Genomic DNA, 22,196 nt, shown 5'->3' on the forward strand with positions numbered 1-22,196 from the left:
AGAGATCATAAGCATGACTTGTTCATGCTTTCAACACTTTTAACCTAAGTCACACAGGTGTCTGGCCAGCACTTTGAGGTAGAACCCAAGGACGTTTCTCTGAGGAAGTATCTACCAACTCCAGTTCTTTTGCTCTGATCAAGCGCTGGCTGGGTCTCCTACAAGTTTCACGGTCGGTTTCTTTGGAGAGGAGTGAGTGAGTATTTAAAGGCACTTGGAAGCAATCTGAGCGTAGAATCCTTCCAGAGTTTTAAGGCCCTGCCTCCCTACATCTCACATTTCTCTCCCACGCAAACTGCACAGCAGTATTTTTAGCAACTTGCCTCTACTGACTCCAAAGCTTGCTTTTCATAGAAGTTACATTTTCATTTTACAGCCATATGAGATCATTTAATCAATGTGCATTTAAAGCTTAATGAAATTATCTAATGACAGAAATAAGTACACTTGATGCAAATAGGTTTGGGAACAAAAGCACCCAGTTCCTGATCCATGCACGGCTCAGCTGGTGTGGCCAGGCAGCTCCGGAATCCTTGGAGAGGCTGCGAGCTCAGGCCAGGACTCCCGGCGTGGCTGGGGCCAGGGCCCACAGGAAGGATTTCTGCTTCAAGAAGCCTCAGCCTGCCTCAAAGGCCTTTCCACTGATCAGACCAGGCCCACCAGGTCAGCCAGGAAAATCTCCTTGACTTAAAGCCAGCTGATGATGGCCCTGATCACATCTGTCAGACATTGTCACAGGACACCTGGATGAGTGGTTGAGTGACTGGGGACTGCGAGCCCACCTTCCGCACCCCGCAGGTTGACACATCAAATTGACCCTCACAGATTCAAGGTTGGCAAGAGGTTTGTGAGCAGATCTAAGATTGCACAGCTGGAGAAGCCAGTATTCAAGCAAAGGGCAGGTTCAAAGCTTCCACTCTTAACCATGATGTGGTTTTGCAGTTCCCACACTCATACTTGTTCCCTTTGATCTTCCCCAGAGCCTGGCCGGGAGAGCCTTCCCCATAAGGACTGATGGAACAGCACCTGGTTTCTGTCTGTAATGGCATTGAATTCCACCGCGGGGTTGAACACATGTCCTTCATCTAAGCCCTAATGGGCATTAAGGCTCTGCCCTGGGCTTGGCTATAATGAACATCCTCATTCGTGTGTGTCTGTAAGAGGTCCGTGTGGAAGGCTGTCCACACATCATCAGAAATCTTGGAAGTGGAACTGGTGGGTTAGAGAATATGTGCTTCTGTAATTTTTGACCTGAGTGCTGATCACCAGGAAATGACACTGATTGACAGCCCCATCAGTGGTGGGGGAGGGGCTCTGTCTACACTCCCATCAACACTGTGGAGCTCCCAACTTTCTGCCCTCTGCTGATCTGCAGGTGGCACAGTGGCGTACCGTTTGGCACGACCACACACTCCATGTGTTTGTTACTTCCATGGAGGTCTGTGAATGGCGGTGAGGTTTGGAGTTCCACCACAACTGCCGCCCAGTTCCACCAGTAAGGCCGAGCTTTGTCCCACAAGTCCCCCGGCAGCGGGGACCCCTGCATTGCCAGTGACTTCTCTGCTCATTTTGCTGTGCCAGCTTGAGAGGCTGTGCGAGGGCTGGGGATTCAGCAGTGACCCGCTAGGGACAAAGTCTCTGCCCTCGCAGGGATCCTGAGTCCCTAAATGGCCAGCTCGGTACCTTGTCCTGGGTTAGCATGCATATTGTCTTTGGCACTCTGGTGGCAGCTGCGCAAGCGTGGGACTGTGGTGTGTCTTTCGCAGCCTTGGAGGACGGCTTGTTGCTGTCAAAACCAGGCTTTGAGCTCAAGTCTCTCAGTGTAAACCTGGCCTTGCCTTGATGTCCCATTCCTGTATTCATTCATTCATTCACTCACTCACCCACTCACTCGTTCATTGATTGATTGATTGATTCATTCATTCACTCACTCACTCACTCGTTCATTTGTTCATTCATTCACTCGTTCATTCACTCATTCGTTCATTCATTCACTCGTTCATTCATTCACTCATTCACTCACTCACTCACTCACTCGTTCATTGGGTACTTACCGTGCACCAGGCTTGGTTCTAGGCCCTGTACACAGCATTGGGTACTACCGATGCAGTTCTTACCATTAAGATGCTCAAAACATATAAATAATTCTGGCCATGAGGGCCACAAAATACCCAAATGCACTGGGGGGTAGCCTGTGCAGGAAGGAGCCAGTTACTTAAGCGGGAGGAGTCAGAGCTGGCTTTCTATAAGAAGAGGTTTAAGCTGAACCGTGGGGAGATCTGGATAACAGCCTTCTCAACAGACGGAAGGGCCCAGGTAGAGGCGCTGGGTGGGAATCGGCTTGGAACGTGCTGTGGTCTGAATGTTTGTACCCCCCAAAATTCATGTGTCACCCCCAGTACGATGGTGCCTGGAGATGGGGCCTCTGGCAGGTGATTAGGGGATGAGGGTGCAGTGCTCATGAGCGGGATTAGCGCCCTCAGGAGGGAGCCCTGAGGGCTGTGTGGCTCCCTCCACCATGTGAGGACACTGAGAGAAGATGCCATCTCTGGAAAAGCGGGTCCTCCCCAGATGCCGAACCTGCCGGCACCTCAACCTTGGACTTCCCAGACTCTGGAACTGGGAGAAATGTTGTTTTGTTGTTTATTGGCTGCTGAGTTTAGGGGATTGTGTTGTCGCAGCCAGCTGGGCAAGGGCAGCTCAGAAGGTCAGCGCGATTGAAGGAGGACGAGGTATGGGGAGGAGGGGGAGCAGTGAGGGGCAGGGGAGGGGAGCGGGTGGGAGCTCTGCTCTTCAGCGGGTTGTCTCCTTCCAGGGACTCCCTGCCATGGCCTGGGGCCTCTGGGCCCTGCTGGATGAACACAGATCTTCACTGAGTGTCCGTGGCCCAGGCCAATGTGGGGCCAGTGTCTTGGCTCTTCCCAGCAGACTCAACCTGGGCTTGGCTCACCCTTGGCTGAGACCCAAGGAGGCTAGGCAGGGTGGTGGGGCCCGGTGGGGCATGGGGCACATTCCCTCCAGGGCACTTCCCTGCCCCAGCTTTACAACTGGCATTGTACCACACCCACCGTCCTGGCCCTGCCGCTCACGCCCGCTGTCTCTCTGCTTCCCGTTCTCACGTCCTTCCCTGCAGGCTGCCTCTCTTTCTCCTCTTTGAACACACGTTCTTGGCGTTTCTTCCTCACTCCACTTTCTTCCTTTCAAAAATAGCACGGGCAGGGCTGGGTGTCACTGTGAATGACGTTCTCTGCGTCACCTTGGCTGTGAGAACAGAAAGTGACTCTCTACAGGTAAATGTGAGCTTGTTCCTGAAAGTCCAGGAAGGGCCTGGTTTCTCTCTGAAAGACTCGAATCCCTCCCTCTTCTCGATCCCCTCCCTTCTCTCCTCCTCTGCCCTCCGACCCTCCCCCTTCCCTTCTCTCCTCCCTGCCCTCTGACCCTCCCCCTCCTACCCTCCCCCTCCAGAGTTCTCAGGTACCAGGTGATTCCTCAACACCCCTGAGAGTCCCCAAATGGAAGGGGACTTGGATGTGCCTTGATGTCCATGTTGCTCTATCTAGCACCATGTTGCTCTATCTACCACCTCCCATAGGAAGAGGAGGTAGAAGGGGCATGTCCATGGTGGAGTGGGGGGTGCCTCTCAGGGCAGCCAGGAACCATCCAGAGAGGCTGGTGTGGGTGACCAGCAGGCGGCGATGGGCGGAGACCGGAGACGGAGGTGATCTTGGTACCCGACCTGAGTCATTGGAACATGCAGCTCTAGGCTGCTGATTGGAGGTGAGACCCCTCCCCACCACCAATGGGGCTGTTCCTGGTGCAGAGGGTGAGGGAGTCATCTGTAGCACAGGGACGATTACCTGTCCCTGGGCGGGGCAGTCTAGACTACCTTTGTGACTTAGGGTGGGTCACAGAACCAGGCTGGCAAAACAGAAATAGCAATAGTGATGGAGATGATGCAGTGTGCAGTTTTTGGAGCTCAAGGCACAGCGGCTGGGCCAGCCCCGTCACGTGGCTCTCTCCTCTCAGTCTCGCTAGGTAAGCGCACTAGGTGAGGCCATGCAGGTGCAGAGAGGGGACAGGCTGCACCCAGGAGGTGGAGGTCGAGAGGCACTGGAGGGTCTGGGAGGCCGACTCCAGGTACCTGGGTTCTTTTCTGCGCTGCCCTGGGAGGGAGCCCAGGCTCCAGGGGTCATGCTCCTCCTGCAGGGCAGGGTTGGGAGGACAGAGTAGGCAGGAGCCTTTGGCCTGAAGACTTGTCACTGTGGGAATAGGAGGCAAGGGATGCCTTCCCAGATATCAGAAGCCCCCACTGCACCAAGCCTGGCGGGGCTTCATGGTGGAGGTGAAGTTGTCCTGAGGGCATTGGAGGCAGTTCAGCGGTTCTCTGTGGCCTTTTGGAAACTCAGGGCAGCTTTGTGGACTGTCACAGCAGCTGGGGCTCCTGCTGTTTTCAGGACGGTCCCGCCAGGCAGGTGTTCTGCAGCTGTGGGGCACTTCCTTAGCAATGAAGACTGGCCCCCATTCCACTCGACTTCTGAATGTCCCTGGAACACTCACGAGAGTCCAAAGCCTGTCTACGATGGCCTGAGCCTCAGCCTGAGTGTGTTTTGGACACCCATAGGAGGGATTTTGGTGGAGTTGTATCACAGGTGGAGTTTCCTGGAGTGCAAATGCCAGAAACCTCTTCCACTGATGGGGGGGCGAACTTTGCTTTGACCACGAAGCATTCCTCCCTCAGTGTCTCTCAGGGCGTGGGGTGACCAGTGTGGCAGCTGTGGGTCTGTCTGCGTTTGTGGCTGGCACTGTGTTGGTGATTTTTCTGTAGGGGCAGCATTGGCAGTGTGCCCGTGTTACCTAATCCAGCCATGCCTGGCACTTACTTACCTATTGGAATATGTATTATTTGATTAAAACTTAATTTTCTTTTTCTTCCTTTATATTGCAGATAGGATATTATCTTGTTTTTTAGTTTTGCATGTGAGGGATTTACAGGAAAAGGGACATGACAGAACAATTGTCATAATGGGGACACGGGCTACAGAGGGGCTGGGACCCCTGAGTGAGGAGGACGGGGACACTGAACGGCCGCCTGTCTGTAAACACAGCTTGGCATGGGACCATCACGGGGCAGAGTTTTGGGAGGGGTCGCTGTGGACTGAAAGGCTTTGCCGAGGGCCTTGGAGGTTGTCCTGAGGATGGTGGGAGTGGGACGTAGGCTGCCGTGGGCAGGGAGGTGGGCAGCGTAGAAGTCTCCGTCAGCCAGGGCCCAGGCTGGTGGCCTGGATCAGGGAATGGCCTTGGGGGTGGAGAGATGGATGGACGGACGGATGCAAGCAGAACCCAGCAGACTTGGAGCTCCCTCGGGTGCTGGAAGTGGGGGAGTAAGAGGAGGCCAGGTCTCCCAGGGGTCAGAGTAAGTCCCTGGGTGGTGGCTGGAGCCAGCCTCTGAGCCCAGAATGCTGGGCATAGAGCAGGTGTGAGGAGGTAGGGCACAGGGTGTAGAGTCAGCTTTGGGCTTGCGGGTCTCAAAGGGCTGGGGGTCGCGTCCTCCCTGGTGTTCTGGAAGCCAGGACTGCTGGTGTTGGGGTGGGGCTTGCCCCAGGCATGGGGACCAGCAGCCAGCACCTCCCCCTGGGCCCTCAGTGGGCAGATCATCCCTGCATGCAGGGTGATGGTGACGATGGGGACTTGCTGTTTCCTCCTGTGGACACACCCCATCCCCTCGACCTGGATGCCCGTCCCTGGTCTTTCCCTGGGCTCTTTCTTTCATCATCCAGGTCTCATTTTATGGCCTGGAGAGACCTCTTCTCCTTCTGAACTTCTCTGCAGACACACCCACGTTGCCCTGATCCTCTGAGACACAGAATCAATGTGACTGTCATCCACACACCGTGCCAGTGAGCGCCTGGGGGCAAGGAGAGGAGGCATCTGCCCCATTCACCATCAGATGTCTGACGATTCATCATGTGAATGGTGTGTGGAGAGGCTGCCTTGCTGGGGAATCCCATCTCCAGGCGGGGGCTGCCAGCTTTTCTCAGTGACTCAAGGCGGCTGTGGGGCAGGATTGGCATTCCCAGAAAGGAGCCTCCCAAAATAGCCCTGGCGTCCCCTGTGGGTGTAGAGTAGTTGACTGTTCTCTCTAGGAAGGCATTCTGCCTTGTATGGAAGGGATTGCTTCTCAATTTCTGCTCCACACTGAAGAGACTTTAGATGTTGATTCAAACCTCTTCTGTGACATCTGTGCTGGGGTGAGATCAAGATTTGGGGGGATGTGCATTTAGTGGGGCAGTCTGGCTGGCTGGTGCTTCGTCAGGGAGGCAAAGCTTGGTGAGCTTGGAACCATGCTCCTTCTGACCCTTGTCCTTCCACTTCCTGAAATTACCTGCAGCCCCTGCTGCAGTGCTCACCATGCAGGAAGGCGTCAGCTGGCAGTGTGTGCAGAGGACGATTCAGAAACTGGTACAAGCTTGGCACTGAGACAGCATCTGATGGGGGAAAAGGGGTGTCTGACGGAAGAGGCTATGTCAGACCGAGCAGCATGTGTGTGAGTGTCTGATGGAAAGGATGTGGATGAGTGTCTGATGGAGGAGGATGTGAGTGTCTGATGTAGGAGGGTATGTCTGATGGAAGAGGGTATGAGTGTCTGATGGAAGAGGGTGAGTGATGGACACTGATGGACACTGAGTAGGTGATGAAAGAGGGTGTGAGTGTTTGATGGAGGAGGGTGTGTCTGATGGAGGAGGATGTGAGTGTCTGATGGAAGAGGGTGAGTGATGGACACTGAGTAGATGATGAAAGGGGGTGTGAATGTCTGATGCAGAGGGTGTGAGTGTCTGATGGAGAGGGTCTGAGTGATGGAGAGGGTGTGAGTGTCTGATGGAGAGGGTGAATGAGGACCTGTTCAGCCTCTTCCTGGTTCCCCAGTCCTTCCAGCCTCCCTGCCATTCCCACCTCTTGTGTGTGCTCAGGCAGGGACCAGGTGAAGAGACGGGCAGACGCTGCTCTCTGTCCCTGGAGTTTCTTTTCTTAGTGTCACTCTCACACTCATGTGATGCTTTAATTAACTGCCACACTCAGGCTTTCTCAGTGGGGAGAGTCAGAAATAGACTGTGGCTTCCCCAGCTTCTGGCGGCACCAGCACGTCACCTGCAGCCCCATTTCTGAATCAGGATTTTCCAGCAGCTGCAGAGGGTAAGGAGGGTTGGGGAATCCCACAGGGGTTGTGGACTCCCACCTACCCTGCCCCATCCCTCCCTAAGGCCTTTTGCAGCTCCCAAAGCCCAGCAATGCTCTGGCGGTGTCTCCAGCGGCTCCTCAGAGAGCACCTTGCTCCTGAGGCTCAAAGCCCAGGAAGCCTTGGTGGCATCAGCGTCCGCACTCCAGCCAGGCCCCAGCAGGCTGTGTGGTGAGGGAGAGGAGCCGGCACCTTCTCCTTTGCTCCTAGATGCAGGCTGCTCCTCTTGCCTGTGCTGGCCCTGGGGTCCTGCGTGGGGAAGGAGACGCCTGGGGTCTGCTCTTGCAGAGCTTCATGTCTCGTTCAGCCTGACTGCCCTTTTCCTGGCCCTGGTTCTGCCCAGAAAATATCCTGGGTCACCCTGGCCTGAGTGACCACTGTGTGCCAAGCAGGGGTCAGCACGCTGCGGGGCGGAGTGGTGGCCTGTGATGCTCACCTCTGCCTGGACCTCACTCTCTGTGCTGGAAGAATGTTTCCTGGGCCTCGTCCCAGCTGTGTCCTTGCTGGCTGGCGCCTGCCAGCTGGTGTTGTGGGTGTTCCTCCCTGCCTCAGCCCTCCCAGCATCTGGAACTGGCTGTGGGTTCCGATTCCAGCTGTAGTAGCTGCTGATCACAATCCTCTCTGAGCCTCGAGGGTCTCGCCTGTAAAATGGGCATAGTAATTGCCTGCCCTTGGCATCAGGCTCATCGCCATTCTTCCTTTTGGAAGTCCCAACTCTGTGTGAAGAGTTAGTTAAGCTTCAAGTAGCAGGTGGACAAAGGATAGCTTTTATATACACTTAGGGTAACAAGTATTAATTTGGAGTTTGGGGTGTTTTTGCTCTACAGTCAACTTCTTCCCCAAGTCTTCAACATTTCAAGGGCCCCTCAGCCACTCACAGGCCTGTGGCATTTTGTCCTTGATGTCTGGTGGGGGTCTGAGCAGGTCTGTGTCTCTTGGTTGTGGGTTCCACTCTGTCTTTGTTAGAAATCTGAAAGATTCCAGAGAGTGTTTCCAAATGCAGACCTAATCCTGTACACCTGTACCCCTTCTCACCCAGGTCTGCTTTGAATCCTTCAGTGCCACTCCAGGGTTCCAGGAGGGAATCCAGACTCCTCCCTCTCCAGGGATGCCAGGCTGTGTGGGTCCTGCCCCTGCTCAGCCTCGATGCACACGTACCTTCATGCAACTAAACGAACCCACCTCAGGACCTTTGCACATATCCTCCCTTCTGCCTCCGGTGCTCACCTAGCGATCCCACTCACCCTCTGAGTCCCAACTGAGGTGTCACTTTCTGGAAGCCATTAGTGTTCAGGTTATAGTCTAGTCTGAACTGTGGCCTGGTCTTGTTAGGTTGGTGGCATCACCCTAATACTCTGCTCAGCACCCTCTTCTGGCAATCAGGGTCTTCTTGCTCACCTCAATCCCCTCTGCTAGTGAGAACTAGAGGGAGGGTATTGGGGCCCACAGTGCTGACTGGAGCTCTGCCTCCGCCCCTCTAGCTGTGGGGGCCTGGCACTCTGTGGGTAGAGAGGCGGGTTGGTCACAAGTCAGTGGGGTCCTGGCCTGGGCACAGTTTTGCTCTGTTTACAAGCCTGTACCTACGGGGCTGTGTCCACCCAGAGGACTGCATATTCTAGAGAACCCTGGGGGCCAGCTGTGCCTTACTGCTTGGTGACATTCAATGAGAAGCTTAGCAGCTAGATGAAGCCCTGCAGTGAGCAGTTGGGCCACTTCCTCTGCGCCTTGGGACCAGTGGCATAGCTTTTGCTGGTTTGATGTCCACACTTTCCTAAGGTGTATCAATTGGATGAAATGCCTTTCTGGAAACATGGTCCATGATGAGCTGGCAAGTTGCAGGTTGGGTTGAGAAACTACTATATCCCAAGCATGCATCATCACGAACATTTTTGTGCATTATCTCATTTAATTCTCATAACTCTAAGAGGGTCTGATGCTAATTCTCATTTTAGATGAGAAGACAAGGTTCCAGTAAAGGAAAAAGCCTTGTTCGGGGCCATGCCAGTGGACACCAGCCTCCAGGGAGATAGGGAGTACTTCTTAGATTTGAGGAAATGCACAGCCTCACTCCTCAGGTGTCCCTGTGGGTGTTCCTGGCTGGGCAGCTGGCTGAAGAACTTTCTCGAGCCACACGTAAAATACAAATGCCTGGGACCAGCATTGCGGACAGTAAGAGAGTTTACCGAGATGGCTGTAGGCAAAGAAAGGCAGATGAAAGTGTGACGATCCACTGCAAGGGTGTAACCAGCAGCACAGCAGAGAAGGGGCTGGAGGGAGGTTTTCTAGGGTTGTGCTGGAGAAGCTTATGTGCAGATGAGGTGTGCTGATAAGGTCATGCTGCTAGGACTTCTAGCGGAACAAGGTATTTGGAAACAGGATGTCCTGACGGTAGGTTGTCTGTGATTAGCCAGCTCTCAGAACAATTTTTCTCCCCGACCTGGGACCCCTTCCTCATTGTCGCTTACTTATTAGGACTCCACATGTTTTACTTCCCAGGATCCCATTCCTACACATAGCCTCTCCGTCTTAGCCAGAGGAGCTGTGAAAAGGAAGTACCTTTTCATGGGTAAAGACTCGTGGCCCACCCGCTCCTTCTGGACTTGAGGGATTTTTCGTTTCTATTGCTCTAAAAGTGTCCCCTTCCGCTCCACCCCATCTCCTTCCTGCTTCTGAGCCTTTTGTGGCCAGCATTGGGGCCAGGGGTCTGGCTTCTTTGTGCTTCTCCTGTGGCGGCCTGCTCCACCAATATTCAGACACAGAGAGGCTGTCGGGTTCTCTTACCATTCCTTTTTACGGAGCCTGAGATACGTTGAGAAGTGAGCTAATGCTGGTTGCCCAGCTCTAAGGGGAGACTCCAGACAACTCCAATTTCTTGATGTTTTTTTTTTGTTTACCTAATTCCTTCTCGAAGACCTTTGTAGACACTGCTGTACCAAGTGGATTCTGTATAACTGTCAGAAGTTTCCTCTTCCATGAAGCCTGCATTGATTACCCCCATCTTTGCTCTGTCAATTTTTAAGTCCAATGTGTGAATAGTTAAGAGACGTTGTAGAGAGAGCTGTGGTCTTCCCACACTGGCTCCGTCTCTTCGTTTGGATACATCTCAGTGGAAATGTATCCCTGCCAGATTCTGAACATACCTGCCCCTGCCCAACCACTCACCCACCATATCCCCCATTTCATTTCCTCTATGGCATTGACCACTCTCTGAGATGGTTTTGTTCATTTGTTTATTTGTCTGCCTTTCCCTCTAGACCAGGTGTGTCTAATCTTCCAGCTTCCCTGGGCCACACTGGAAGAATAGTCTTGAGCCACACATAAAATACACTAACGATAGCTGATAAACTAAAAGTAATTGCAAAAAAAAAAAAAAAAAATCTCATGTTTTAAGAAAGTTTTTGAATTTGTGTTGGGCCTCCTTCAAAGCTGTTCTGAGCTGCATGCAGCTTGCAGGCCGCGGGTTAGACAAGTATGCTCTAGACTATGAGCTTCCTAAGGGCAGGGAAGGCATCCCGTATTCAGCACTGTGTTCTAGGGGCTTGGAACAGTGCCTGGCACATCACAAATATTCAGTCATTTCCTGAGTGCTTGAGTCAATGGCCTTTGGGGTGTTTTGACCAGACTGCAGGAGCAACATTTAGGAGCTCGCTTTGCACGCATTGTTTGGGACAGACTGGGGAGGACCTTGCCACTGGATTCCAGCCAGGAATCCTCGGGGCAGGTTCAAATCTCACCGAACATCGAGTTATGTGGAAGGAACCACCCACAGAGCCAGAAGACAAAACCCTCAGGGGAGTGGAACCACAAAGGGTTGTGTTCTAGTGTGGAGGGAGGAGCAGCTGAGCCCGCAACGCCCTAGGCTTTCTGCTGGGGCAAGGCTTATAAATAGGAGATAAATAATTTCTAAATGGAGGCAACATCCTCACTGGGGCAAAATATAGCTCTAAATTCTAGGCATTCAAATACTAGGCTCTGTTGACTCCCTGCTGTGGTTAGAGGATCTGGAAGTGGGGAGGTTTCTGGCTCTGGCCCAAAGATAACATTAGTGTAGTCACAAAAATAATCAGAGCTTCGCATTAATTTTGGCTAATGATGCCTCCTTCTCCTGACAAGCCCTTTATGTATTTTGGTGGTGATTGTTGTTGGCTGCATCCTCCAACTCCCTCAATGACAGACCATTTGAAAAAGATAATTTGTCTGCACATCGCACAGTTCATCTGGGCTGATGGAGGGGAGCGTGTGTGGGTAGGCTCAGCTCTGTTAGCTGCGCTGGCTGGAAGAGATTCCCAGTCTTTATTCAGTGCCTGAGCTGAGCTGCATGCTTGCTGACAAGAGGCAGGAGGCCCCTTAGACATCTTTAGACACTCCCCCTGTGCTGGGCTGGGCACAGGCGGCTCTGCTCAGCAGTTCAGCAGGCAGAAAGCTGGAAGGAGAGATCAGTGTTTCCACGGCTGGTGTCTCCTGTGCTGACGACGGAGGCAGTGCTGGGAGGCATGGATCTCCCAGCACCTCTGGACCCAGAAGCCTGAAAAAAGGTGGTACTAGCCACCCCTTCCTAAGCCAATGGGCAGGAAAAAGAATTTCCTGAACAGATCTGTTGCTGCTTAAATACACTGCTCCAGTGAACAGTCCAGACCAGGCAAGGTTTGGGCGACAGATGGGAAAAATGAAGAGCTGCACGTGGAGACGGAGCAAGGACACCCCAGTATTAGCTCTGTGACAGGGCGGCTTTCACTCTCACCTGGAAGTCTGACTTGATTTTGCCAGCAAGAGGCGACAACCAAAGGTTCACCTTCTCTTCTCCCAATTTTGGGAGGCGATCTATAGCGGTGTGACAACCACCTCTCATCCTTGCAGACCCTAGATGGAATTTGCAGGCAGCCACTATGGTGCAAAATGTAATTCTAGTGTTTTTCCGCAGACGGCTGAGCCAAAGACCTGCTGTGGAAGAGCTCGAGAGAAGAAATATCCTGAAACGTGAGTAGCTGGTGATTCCTCTAGAGGTTTTTCCTCACGTGTGTTGAGGCTGTTGCACAAATCCTGAGTTCCCATAACCCAGCCCTTCTCTGCAAGCAGAATGCTCCATGCTCTCAGTAAACCTGAGCCACTGAAGAATTCTGAAAGCAAGCCCCAAAGGAAAGCTGATATATCTAGAAACATTCTCTTTTAAAATAAAATAAAAAAAACTCCTCTCCTCTTAGCATAAAGATGTTCTTATTTTCAGAGTTAGTCAGTCCCATATGTCTGAATGCATTAGGTTTCAAGCAGGGCTTTCCTGGCAGTTTTGGGTGGGGGTTCTTCATAGCTACAGAAATCACAGGTAAAGCATGAACTGAATCATAAATCCCACTAGAGAAGGACACACCCCTTGCCTGTTACACTTGGGAGGAATAAAGCAGTCAGCTCAGGGAAACAGTGAAGCCATGGGAAGCTTTCCTGTGGCTCAGGTCTTTGTGGTTCCAGGACCCTCTGTCGCTCCCAGCCTTGCACCCCCTTTGCATTTCCTGTTAGGTAGACAATTACAGCATATGCTGAGCATCGGTGTTCATGAGTAACCTCCCTGCTCTAGGACACTATATTCCATCAAATATTCCATAAAGTCAGTGATTTAGGGGTAGCCAAACCTCTTGAAAAAGTGTTTCTCAGATAATTCTTTATCTGGTCTTTTTGTTTTTAAAACATATTCAACAGAAAGTATCTTCTAATGGCTTGGATTTTTAAAGAACTTTTAAAAAATCGTTATGTGAGGAATACTACAGACTTTCTCCAAGTTTCTTATTTGTGAACATCTTTATTTGTGAAGTTATAATGGTACCAAGCTTTCTGTCAGAAACTTCACAAACTTATTTGTGAAGTTATAATGGTACCCCCTTGCTGGTCTGGGTACGGAACTTGAATGGATTCCTCTTTCCTTTCTTTGCCTCAATACCTTCATTAACTGCCTAAAACGATCTCCTCCTTTATAGATTGTTGAAAGTAACTCTCAGATAAAGACCTCATTTTACTTTTTAAACTTAAGATATGGTGACTACTGTTCTATGTTAATTATACCATCTCTGAGGATTTAAAGAAAAGCTTTTCATTGATAACATGCTTAATTAAGTAGGCAGAAAAGTCAAGCTGTTTCAGTTGCCAAATATTTGAATTTTTAAAAATTAAGTCACTTCTTTATCAAGCTTGTTAGTTACAGATGTAGTAAAAGTAGCAGTCTAGACTTGAACCGGGCAAGTTCAAGACACAGGAAGCTCCACATTCCGAGTAGCCCACTGTCAGCAGCAGGAGAGAGTACTGCAGCCCAGACTTTTAACCAGGAACCATGTCTTCTTTCAGTAGCAGCCTCTTCTTCCTATTGTGGGCAGCCAGCTCTTCCCACCAGCAAGTGCTTCTAATTGTGTTATTCTTTGGAAATAAATATCAGAGCCTTAGAAATAGAACTATCTTTGGTGAACAGAGACCTAGTAAGTATATAACTGAAACTGACTCACTCACCTTCAGTGCCCAAAAGGGAAAACGGGTTTTCTCTGTAGTGGCCATGGCAATCCTGCCATAAACACTGTGCCTTCATCAGCGAATGTAGGTTTGTCCTTAGCGGGAGGACTTGAGAATTTTACTGCTAGGTTTGTGGCGGGTATTTGGTTTTTCTTTTGTTCTGCTGAGAATAGGGTAACTATATATAGCCCAGTATGGAACATCATACTCATAGGCTCTTGATAACCAGGACTTCAAGAATTCATAATATATTGCATTTTCTTCTTGTAATCCTTAGAATATGACTTTTTTTATTTGCTTCAAGTGGGGAACTCATGACTAATTGCAATAATATCTGAGGAATACTCAGAACTCTGCTCATGTAACAGTATAACACAGATACAAAATCAGAAGAGCAGTGACCCCTTTATATGATGGTTAACTCTATATGGCCCAATCTGTGCCAGGCACTGTATTCAGTACTTGATATATATTTACTCATTTAATCATTGCAACATATTTGTGAGGTTTGCACTTTTTAACAAATGAGTATTGGAAAAAGGATAGCACTAGAGTTCAACCCCAGGTCTGCCTAACTCCACTGCCCATCTTCTTTACTGCATCAGAAGCTGTGATACATTTCTGGATATTTATGGAAGACTCATGTGTAACTGTCCAAGCTGCTAGAGCTATTTCCAGAAAATATGGGTATAGTGGTCCTGATTATGGGTCCCTTGCTTTGTATAACGCACAGGATTTTCTGGGTCTGGAAATAAGAGATCCAGAAACATATAACTATAGGGAGCTCAGAGGAAGAGGTCTGTGGGCTTAGGCTAACAGGAAGGACTTCTTGGAGGAGGTGTCCAACAGACCACCTGGCATAAAGAAGCACTCTGACAGGAACTTTCAAAGATCAACTCTTCAAAGACCTTGCTGGTGACCTTGGTAGTAATTATGGCATTTTTCAGGATTTTTTTTTTATTTAACAAAAGATCTGACTTTGTTTCAATCTTTTCACATGGAGGCTGCACTTGGGAGTTGCCTATGGCCTATTTTTAAGAAATCTGAAAAATTTAATATCTGTTAAATCCCTCATGGCTGGCCTTATATGTGATACTTTCACGTTTTTCTAATTGTATCATCAGCTTTCTGATTACATCTCAAAAGTATGGTTTCTTCTGGTTTATCACTTATCCAAAGAATTAAGCACAAACAGCATTTCATTACCCTTTCTAAAACACCCTAATCCGAGATGACTCTCTTAAAAAAATTACAGAAGAGCACAATATATAAACCAATCCCACAAATGCACAAATATTTGAAATGCATCTTTTAAATAAAAGCAGATAATGTGAAATTGTGTTAACTGCAAGTAGCAGGATTTCCCTTACCAAAACCTAGCAGTGTTTCTAGGAGTGCTGATTGTTGAAATCTCTTTCCTAGGAATGGAGCTGTGTTCAGGTCAGGGACCCGAGGCTTTATTTGGCAACAGGAAGCACCAGAAATAGGACAGCCATTATCTCGTATCCCAGAGGGAAGCTTCCATTTTATACTATATCTCAGCACTTTGGTCTATTTTTAGCTTCCAAGTGTAGGTGCAAGCACAGCTTGAATGTTAATAGTCACAACTTACCAAGCAAAGCTAATTTTGCTGAGGGACTTGGGCTCCTTTAAATGGCACTTTCATATAACAGTGTTCACACTTCAGCAATGGAGAGTCAGGTAGGTTTATAGATAGGTTAAGATTTGAAATACTGTCTGAACATATAAGCATATGCTGCCCAGAAGCTGAAGAAGGTGTTCCACATTTATGTTGGTTAAAAAGTCTGTACACTTAAGAAAAAAAAAGTAGTGGCAGCGCTGTTTATATTGAAATGTACACATACATATATTTACTTAGTCTACTATAGCTATTTTTATGTGGCATCTAGGTGCTAGATGTAAATACACAGATAAAGATATTTGGGGAGAAAGAGAAAATCAGTAAGAGAGACAGACATACACAGAGATGTCTACTTCCTTAAACAGCAGCCATAACTGTGGTTGTTTCTAATGCACAGAGGGCTGAGGAGACCGGGTTGGGATAACAGCAAAGCTTCGCTTAGTACAAGTATTTCTGTATAATGAAACCATGATCTCCTGAGCAGTGATTGACAAAGTGGGAAAAAACACGGTAACAGTGATGTGGAAAAAGGTCTTCAGCTCTCAGAAATATGGATATCTTGAGTACACTTCCCTGCTAAAGGAAAGAAAGTTTCAACCTGTTTTCTTTGTTATTTTTTTCCTATTTTAATCTTGCACAGAAAGGAATGATCAGACAGAGCAGGAAGAAAGAAGAGAAATTAAGCAAAGATTGACAAGAAAGGTACTGTAAGTTTTATTGCCTAAATAATAAAAGGTGAACTAGAGAATAGCTGCTTCTGTAGTAAGTGGGAAGGGAAATCTTGATATTACTCTGTGATCATGAATAATGTTTTCCTGGATAACATGCTATCAGTTAAATTGGGATTTTTGCTCAGCAACAATTAACTAACTCCCTTTGACATTCCCTATGGACGAGGTCCTTCCCTAGCACAGAAGCACTTGGAAGAGGTGTACAGTCCAGATGACATTTTTACTTATGTACAGGTGGAAGCCAGAAGTTGATGGGCATTTTCTTAATTTACAGTGTCTAGGAAAAGCATACCTGGGCATCAGTGTTTTAGTCACTTTTTACACTCATTGCTTTTGTTTACCTCCAATATGTCTAGAAGCTCCTCAGTTGTAGAAAACTTTATTAGACTCAGGGTTTGTTATCTATGACTCAAATAGTTAAAATGTACTATGGCCAATACAGGTAGCAACTCTGAAAACCATAATCTACTTTTAAAGCCCTGATTGTTTCTAAATTCAAGTGTTCTGGTTTCACCTTCTTCGTTGTGTTGCTCCATAATCATTCTCTTGAAATTAACAGAATATCATTCCTGATCTTGACATACAATAATTTTATTAGTACTTCAGAAAAGCGTATCTAATTGTACCTGAAGCCATTGGTGCCATAAAATCTAAATTAATTCACGAACCATTCCTTGAGCAAGTGCTATGTACTATTGGGGGTGTGACTCCTTCTGATAAAATATGTTGGAGGAACATATTTTACATATTTTAAGTCACATTCTTTGACGTAAGAGTACAGTATATAATTTAAGCCCTTCACATTAGAGATTGCTTGTATTCAGGTTACATTTCACAGTTGCAGAGTTTTATGTTTTTTAGAAAGCTGCTGTTTGTTCAGAGAACTTCAAAAAATCTAGTTTGGCATGTGATACTTAACTATGATAATCTTTTATTTTAGCTTAATCAGAGACCCACCGTTGATGAATTAAGAGACAGAAAAATTCTGATACGATTCAGTGATTATGTGGAAGTAGCAAAGGCACAGGACTATGACAGGAGGGCAGACAAACCCTGGACAAGACTTTCAGCAGCAGATAAGGTACGTAACTGTCTGTGCTGGTGGGGGTTGTTGTATGTTATTATAAGGGCAAAATATGTCATGCCAGGGAGTTTATTCGTAGACAAAGGGAGCCCTCAACTATTTAAATTAAGAGTATACCTGCAATAAATATTGGTTTCACAAAGATAATTCAGGGTCAGATTGAGCAGTGGCTCTCAGCTAGAAGACAGTTTTGCCACTAGGGAAATTTGGCAATGTCTAGAGCAGGCGTCCCCAAACTACGGCCCGCGGGCCGCACGTTGCCCCGAGGCCATTTATCTGGCCCCCCGCCGCACTTCAGGAAGGGGCACCTCTTTCATTGGTGGTCGGTGAGAGGAGCACAGTATGTGGCGGCCCTCCAACAGTCTGAGGGACAGTGAACTGGCCCCGTGTAAAAAGTTTGGGGATGCCTGGTCTAGAGACATTTTTGATTGTCACAACTGGGGGTGTTACTGGCAACGGCCAGGGATGCTGCTAAGCATCTCAAAATGCACATAACAGCCCCCTCAACAAAGGATTATCTAGTCCCAAATGTCAAAACTGTGGAAATTGAGAAACTTTGGTATGAGGCATAAATCAAAGGTGGGCAAGGCTGTCATAAAAGAGATCAACTGGCAAGTTTAAACAAAACGAGCTACAGTGGGGGACAAAGAGGCATTCAAGAAAGCCTCTACAGTATGGAAGAGGTTTTAGACTCTCTCCTGGACTTGCACAGTTAGACATATCTCTGAGAACCTCCTGAAGAGTCTGAACTGAACAGTTAGAGAGGCAGGAACACAAGGAGGCAGCAGGTCACAGAGACTCTGCACTGAAATAGAAGGTATGACATTTGCTGAGCACAGAGAGGGTAAGTTCTTGTCTGTGATCAAACAGTATTGATTGGCAGGATTTAAGCCCAAGAGTATCTATAGGGTCTGTCACACCTTCTTCTAGTGATTTTCAGAAGACGTAAAGCCTTTAGGAAGAGAAAAATTATACGTTCAGCCAAGGAATTAGCTAATTGTTCTTCATTCTTTATATGCTGAGTTTACGAGCTTATACATATACATAGATAATTGCATCAACTTGAAGAAATGCAAACATGTTGGACTAACTTGCCTGGTTATTTGTGAGTGATGTGCTCAGAGGATCACAATGATAAGGGGAGAAAGAAAGTATCTTTGGTAGTCTGCACGTGTGTTTGAGCATGAGAATAATATATCCCTGAAGACTTTCCTTGTCCTACAGACTTTCCTTTCCTTGTTCTACAGACTTTCCTTTCCTTGTTTGATGTTTTAGTCTCATTAGGTCCCACGAGTGTTTATCTGAGAAAGAAGTACATGATAAAGTGGGCCTGGGGAAGTAAAAGTATTAATGTGTGCTGAAGTCAGAATGACTTTTCTAGATGATCTCTGATTTAAAACTCCAAGTTCACCAGAAGCTGAAGTTTACTCATTATCTTGGTGTTCTGCTTTATTAATACCCTAACCATGTGCTTGGTCTATTTAGTTATGGAGTGGGCGGGGTTGGGGGAGGGTTGTCTTCCCACTACAGTCCAGCGAATGAATTCATGAAAGATGTACATAATACTAGTCCTAGCCAGAGCAATCGACAGCAACAGAAAGAAAAGGCATCCAAACTGGAAAAGAGGAAGTCAAGTTATCCCTCTTTACAGACAGTTCGATCGTATTCCTAGAGAAACCTGAAGACTCCAAAAAAACTTAGATCTGATAAATTCACTAAAGTTGTAGGATACAAAATCATACAAAAATTAGTAGCATTTCTATAAACTAATAGTGGACTGGCTGAGAAAGAAATCAAGTAGGCAATCTTATTTAAAATAGGTACCAAAAATCCTGGAAATGGATTTAACCAAGGAGGTGAAAGACTTCTGCAAGGAAAACTACGAAACAATGATGAAAGAAAGTGAAGAGGCCACAAAGAAAGATATCTCATGCTCATGGATAGAAAGAACTAATACCACTGAAATGACCATACTGCCTAAAGCAATCTACAGATCCAGTGAAATCCCTATCAAAATACCAGTATCATTTTTCACAAAAATAGAAAAAGCAATCCTAAAATTCCTGTGAAACCAAAAAAGAACTTGAACAGCTAAACCAATCCTTAGCAAAAAGAACAAAGTTGGAGGCATCACACTAACTTTAAAATATAAGGCTATACTACCAGCATAGTATTGGCGTAAAAGACACGCAGACCAATGGAACGGAATAGGAGACCCAGAAAAAAAATTCACATATTCACAGCCAACTGATTTTTGACAAAGGTGCCAAGAACATAAACTGGGTAAGGACACGCTTCAATAAATGATGCTGGGAAAATTGGATATCCATACGGCAAAAGAATGAAACTGGACTCTTATTTCTTACCATATACAAAAATCAACTTGAAGAATAAAGACTGAAATGTAAGACCCAAAACTATAAAACCACTAAAAGTAAACAGAGAAGAAACACTCTAGGACATCATTGGTCTAGGCAACAGGTATATGAAAAAATGCTCAACATCATTAATAAACAGGGAAATGCAAATCAAAACCACAATGAGGTATCATCTTATTCCAGTTAGAATAGTTATTATTAGAAAGATAAAACCATGCTGGAAAGGATTAGGAGAAAAGTCAACTTTTATATACTGTTGATGGGAATGTAAATTAATACAGCCATTAGGGAAAACAGTATGGAGACTCCTCCAAATATTTTTAAAAACTGTATGATTCAAAATGCCACATCTGGGTATATATCCAAAGGAAATCAAATCAGTACATTGAAGAGACATCTGCACTCCCCTGTTCACTGCAGCAGTATTAACAGCCAAGATAAAAATCATCTAAGTATCCAATAGATGGATAAAGAAAATGTAGTTGTGTGTGTGTATATACACATGTATCCATATATATGTGTGTATATATGTAAACGTGTGTATATACACACACAAAATGAAATATTCCACCTTAAGAAAATCAAGTCATTTTTGACAACGTATGGAATTAGATGTTAGCATGTTAAATGAAGTAAGCCAGGCACAGAAAAATAAATATCACGTTTTCATTCATGTGGGATCAAAAAAGTTGATGTCATGGAGGTAGACAGTAGAATGATAGACACCAAAGGCTGGGAAGGGTGGCAGGGTTTGGGGAGAGAAAGAGAGGTTGGTTAATGGGTAGTAACATACAGTTAAATAGAAGGAATAAGTTCTAATGTTCTATAGCAGAGTAGGGTGACTGTGGTTAACAACAATGTTGTGTGTAATCCAAAACAGCTAGAAGAGAGGACTTGAAATGTTCCCAACACAAAGAAATGATAAATACTTGAGGTGATAGACATCCTGAATACTTGATCATCACTGTTGATGCACATAACAAAATATCACATGTACTCTCTATATATGTGCAAATATTATGTATCGATAAAAATTTTTACAAAGATTTCCAGAATATTAGCTACATACTAGCTTGGTAGGACTATAAAAATGAGTATGGCAGTCTTAATGCTGAACCCAAAGTATTTTTTTTTCTGTATATTACATAATAATAGAGTCAAGTATTAGGAATGGTTAATTTGTAAACACGATGCTATTTTCCTGTTGATTTTTTAATATCCTGAAAAGCAATGTCTTGTTTTTATATTTTAGGCAGCAATTCGTAAAGAATTAAATGAGTACAAAAGTAATGAAATGGAGGTACATGCATCAAGCAAGCACTTGACAAGGTCAGATTTTGTATGAATTTCATGGTACTTAAAATATTTTTGAAACACACACCCCAGAAACGATGTATCCAGCTAAACAAATTCAGCATTTCTCCAAAGAACTGTATTGAACAAACAGAATGTACCTCAACTTAAAATGCTGCCAGTTCCCATTATTTCTTACAGGACTTGGTGAAAAGTGGTATGTATGGTAACAGTAGTGGTTTATTTAAGCAGTTAATGCATATTTAAGAAAATAAGCCTCACGGCAATGAAAGTAATTTTTCAATGTATTTAATTCCCCTCGAATATTCAGAATTCCTCTAACTTTTAGAACTCACCTACGTATATATTGCTGTGAAATTAGTCACTCCCCACCTTCACATTTACTTTCTCTTATCTTAAACTATTAGTCACATCTTTAACACAATGTTCTCCTAAAGCTGAGTATTTGTTTCCTCAGCAAATATTTGAGTATGTGCTGAGAATGCAATAGTGAATATGATAAAGGAGGCTCCCATTGTCATGGAGTTTATATTCTATTGGGAATATATTGGCTGATTCTTCCATAATCAAGACTTCTCCCATTAAGATGAATATATTCTGTCTGTGCTACCATATGCAAGGGATGACACTTGGCTTCTTGGTGATAACAAAGTTGGGAAAGGATTTAGCTCTCTTTACTTACTGAACTTCATATTCTTTCAGGATTTCCCCCACTTTTCCATGGCCATGACCAGTAGTAATTATGTGAAGTTCTCAAACATGTCTGGTTCTAAAGCAGGTGACTCTGGCACAACAAGCTTTCAACTGTATCAGTTGCTTTGTCCTCTCTCCTTTTATCTGAACATGCTCAAGGCCCACATTCAAAGAGAAAGGAAATCATGCATACAGATACTGCCTTAAACCAAAATAATAATTTTCTGTTTGTTACAAAGTGGCCATTACAATTGTTATTAGAAATATTTACTGTGTAAGCTTAATGTGGCTATAGAACAGAAACTAAGTACAATGGAATTCTATCTTAACCAATGGTTTTAGGGTGAATATATCAAGGAGGAAGGGAAAGTTGGATGAATAGGAGAAAATTATGCAAATTTTTTTAAGGTTCCCTCTCATGACTGACATAGTTTTGGGGAGGAATAGGCAATTTTATTTTTTTTTGTTTTGAATGGGTCATATGAATGTAAATCATGCACAATTACTTTTAATGTTTATTCTGTCTTAATATAATGACTACATATTCTATATATTATAATCCAATTTCATACATTTTCCCATTATACATTATTAAAATAAATGTTTACAAAGGATGATTATCTTCTGTCCT

At 46.1% G+C, this 22,196-nt stretch overlaps 1 protein-coding gene across 11 annotated transcripts in view; it reads left to right on the forward strand.

The window, feature by feature from the left end:
• PHACTR3 (phosphatase and actin regulator 3) overlaps positions 1-22,196 on the forward strand; it is a 263,489-nt gene that overhangs the window by 240,193 nt on the left and 1,100 nt on the right. For all 11 annotated transcript variants that reach the window (XM_074406723.1, XM_074406722.1, XM_074406725.1 and 8 more), the window contains 4 exons: positions 12,156-12,211; positions 16,006-16,067; positions 17,037-17,177; positions 20,811-20,887. In XM_074406723.1, the coding sequence (XP_074262824.1) occupies positions 12,156-12,211; positions 16,006-16,067; positions 17,037-17,177; positions 20,811-20,887 (336 nt within the window). The remainder of the gene's footprint in view (positions 1-12,155; positions 12,212-16,005; positions 16,068-17,036; positions 17,178-20,810; positions 20,888-22,196) is intronic.

The sequence above is a fragment of the Saimiri boliviensis genome, chromosome 9 (assembly GCF_048565385.1).
Source record: "Saimiri boliviensis isolate mSaiBol1 chromosome 9, mSaiBol1.pri, whole genome shotgun sequence".
In the NCBI taxonomy this organism is placed as follows: domain Eukaryota; kingdom Metazoa; phylum Chordata; class Mammalia; order Primates; family Cebidae; genus Saimiri; species Saimiri boliviensis.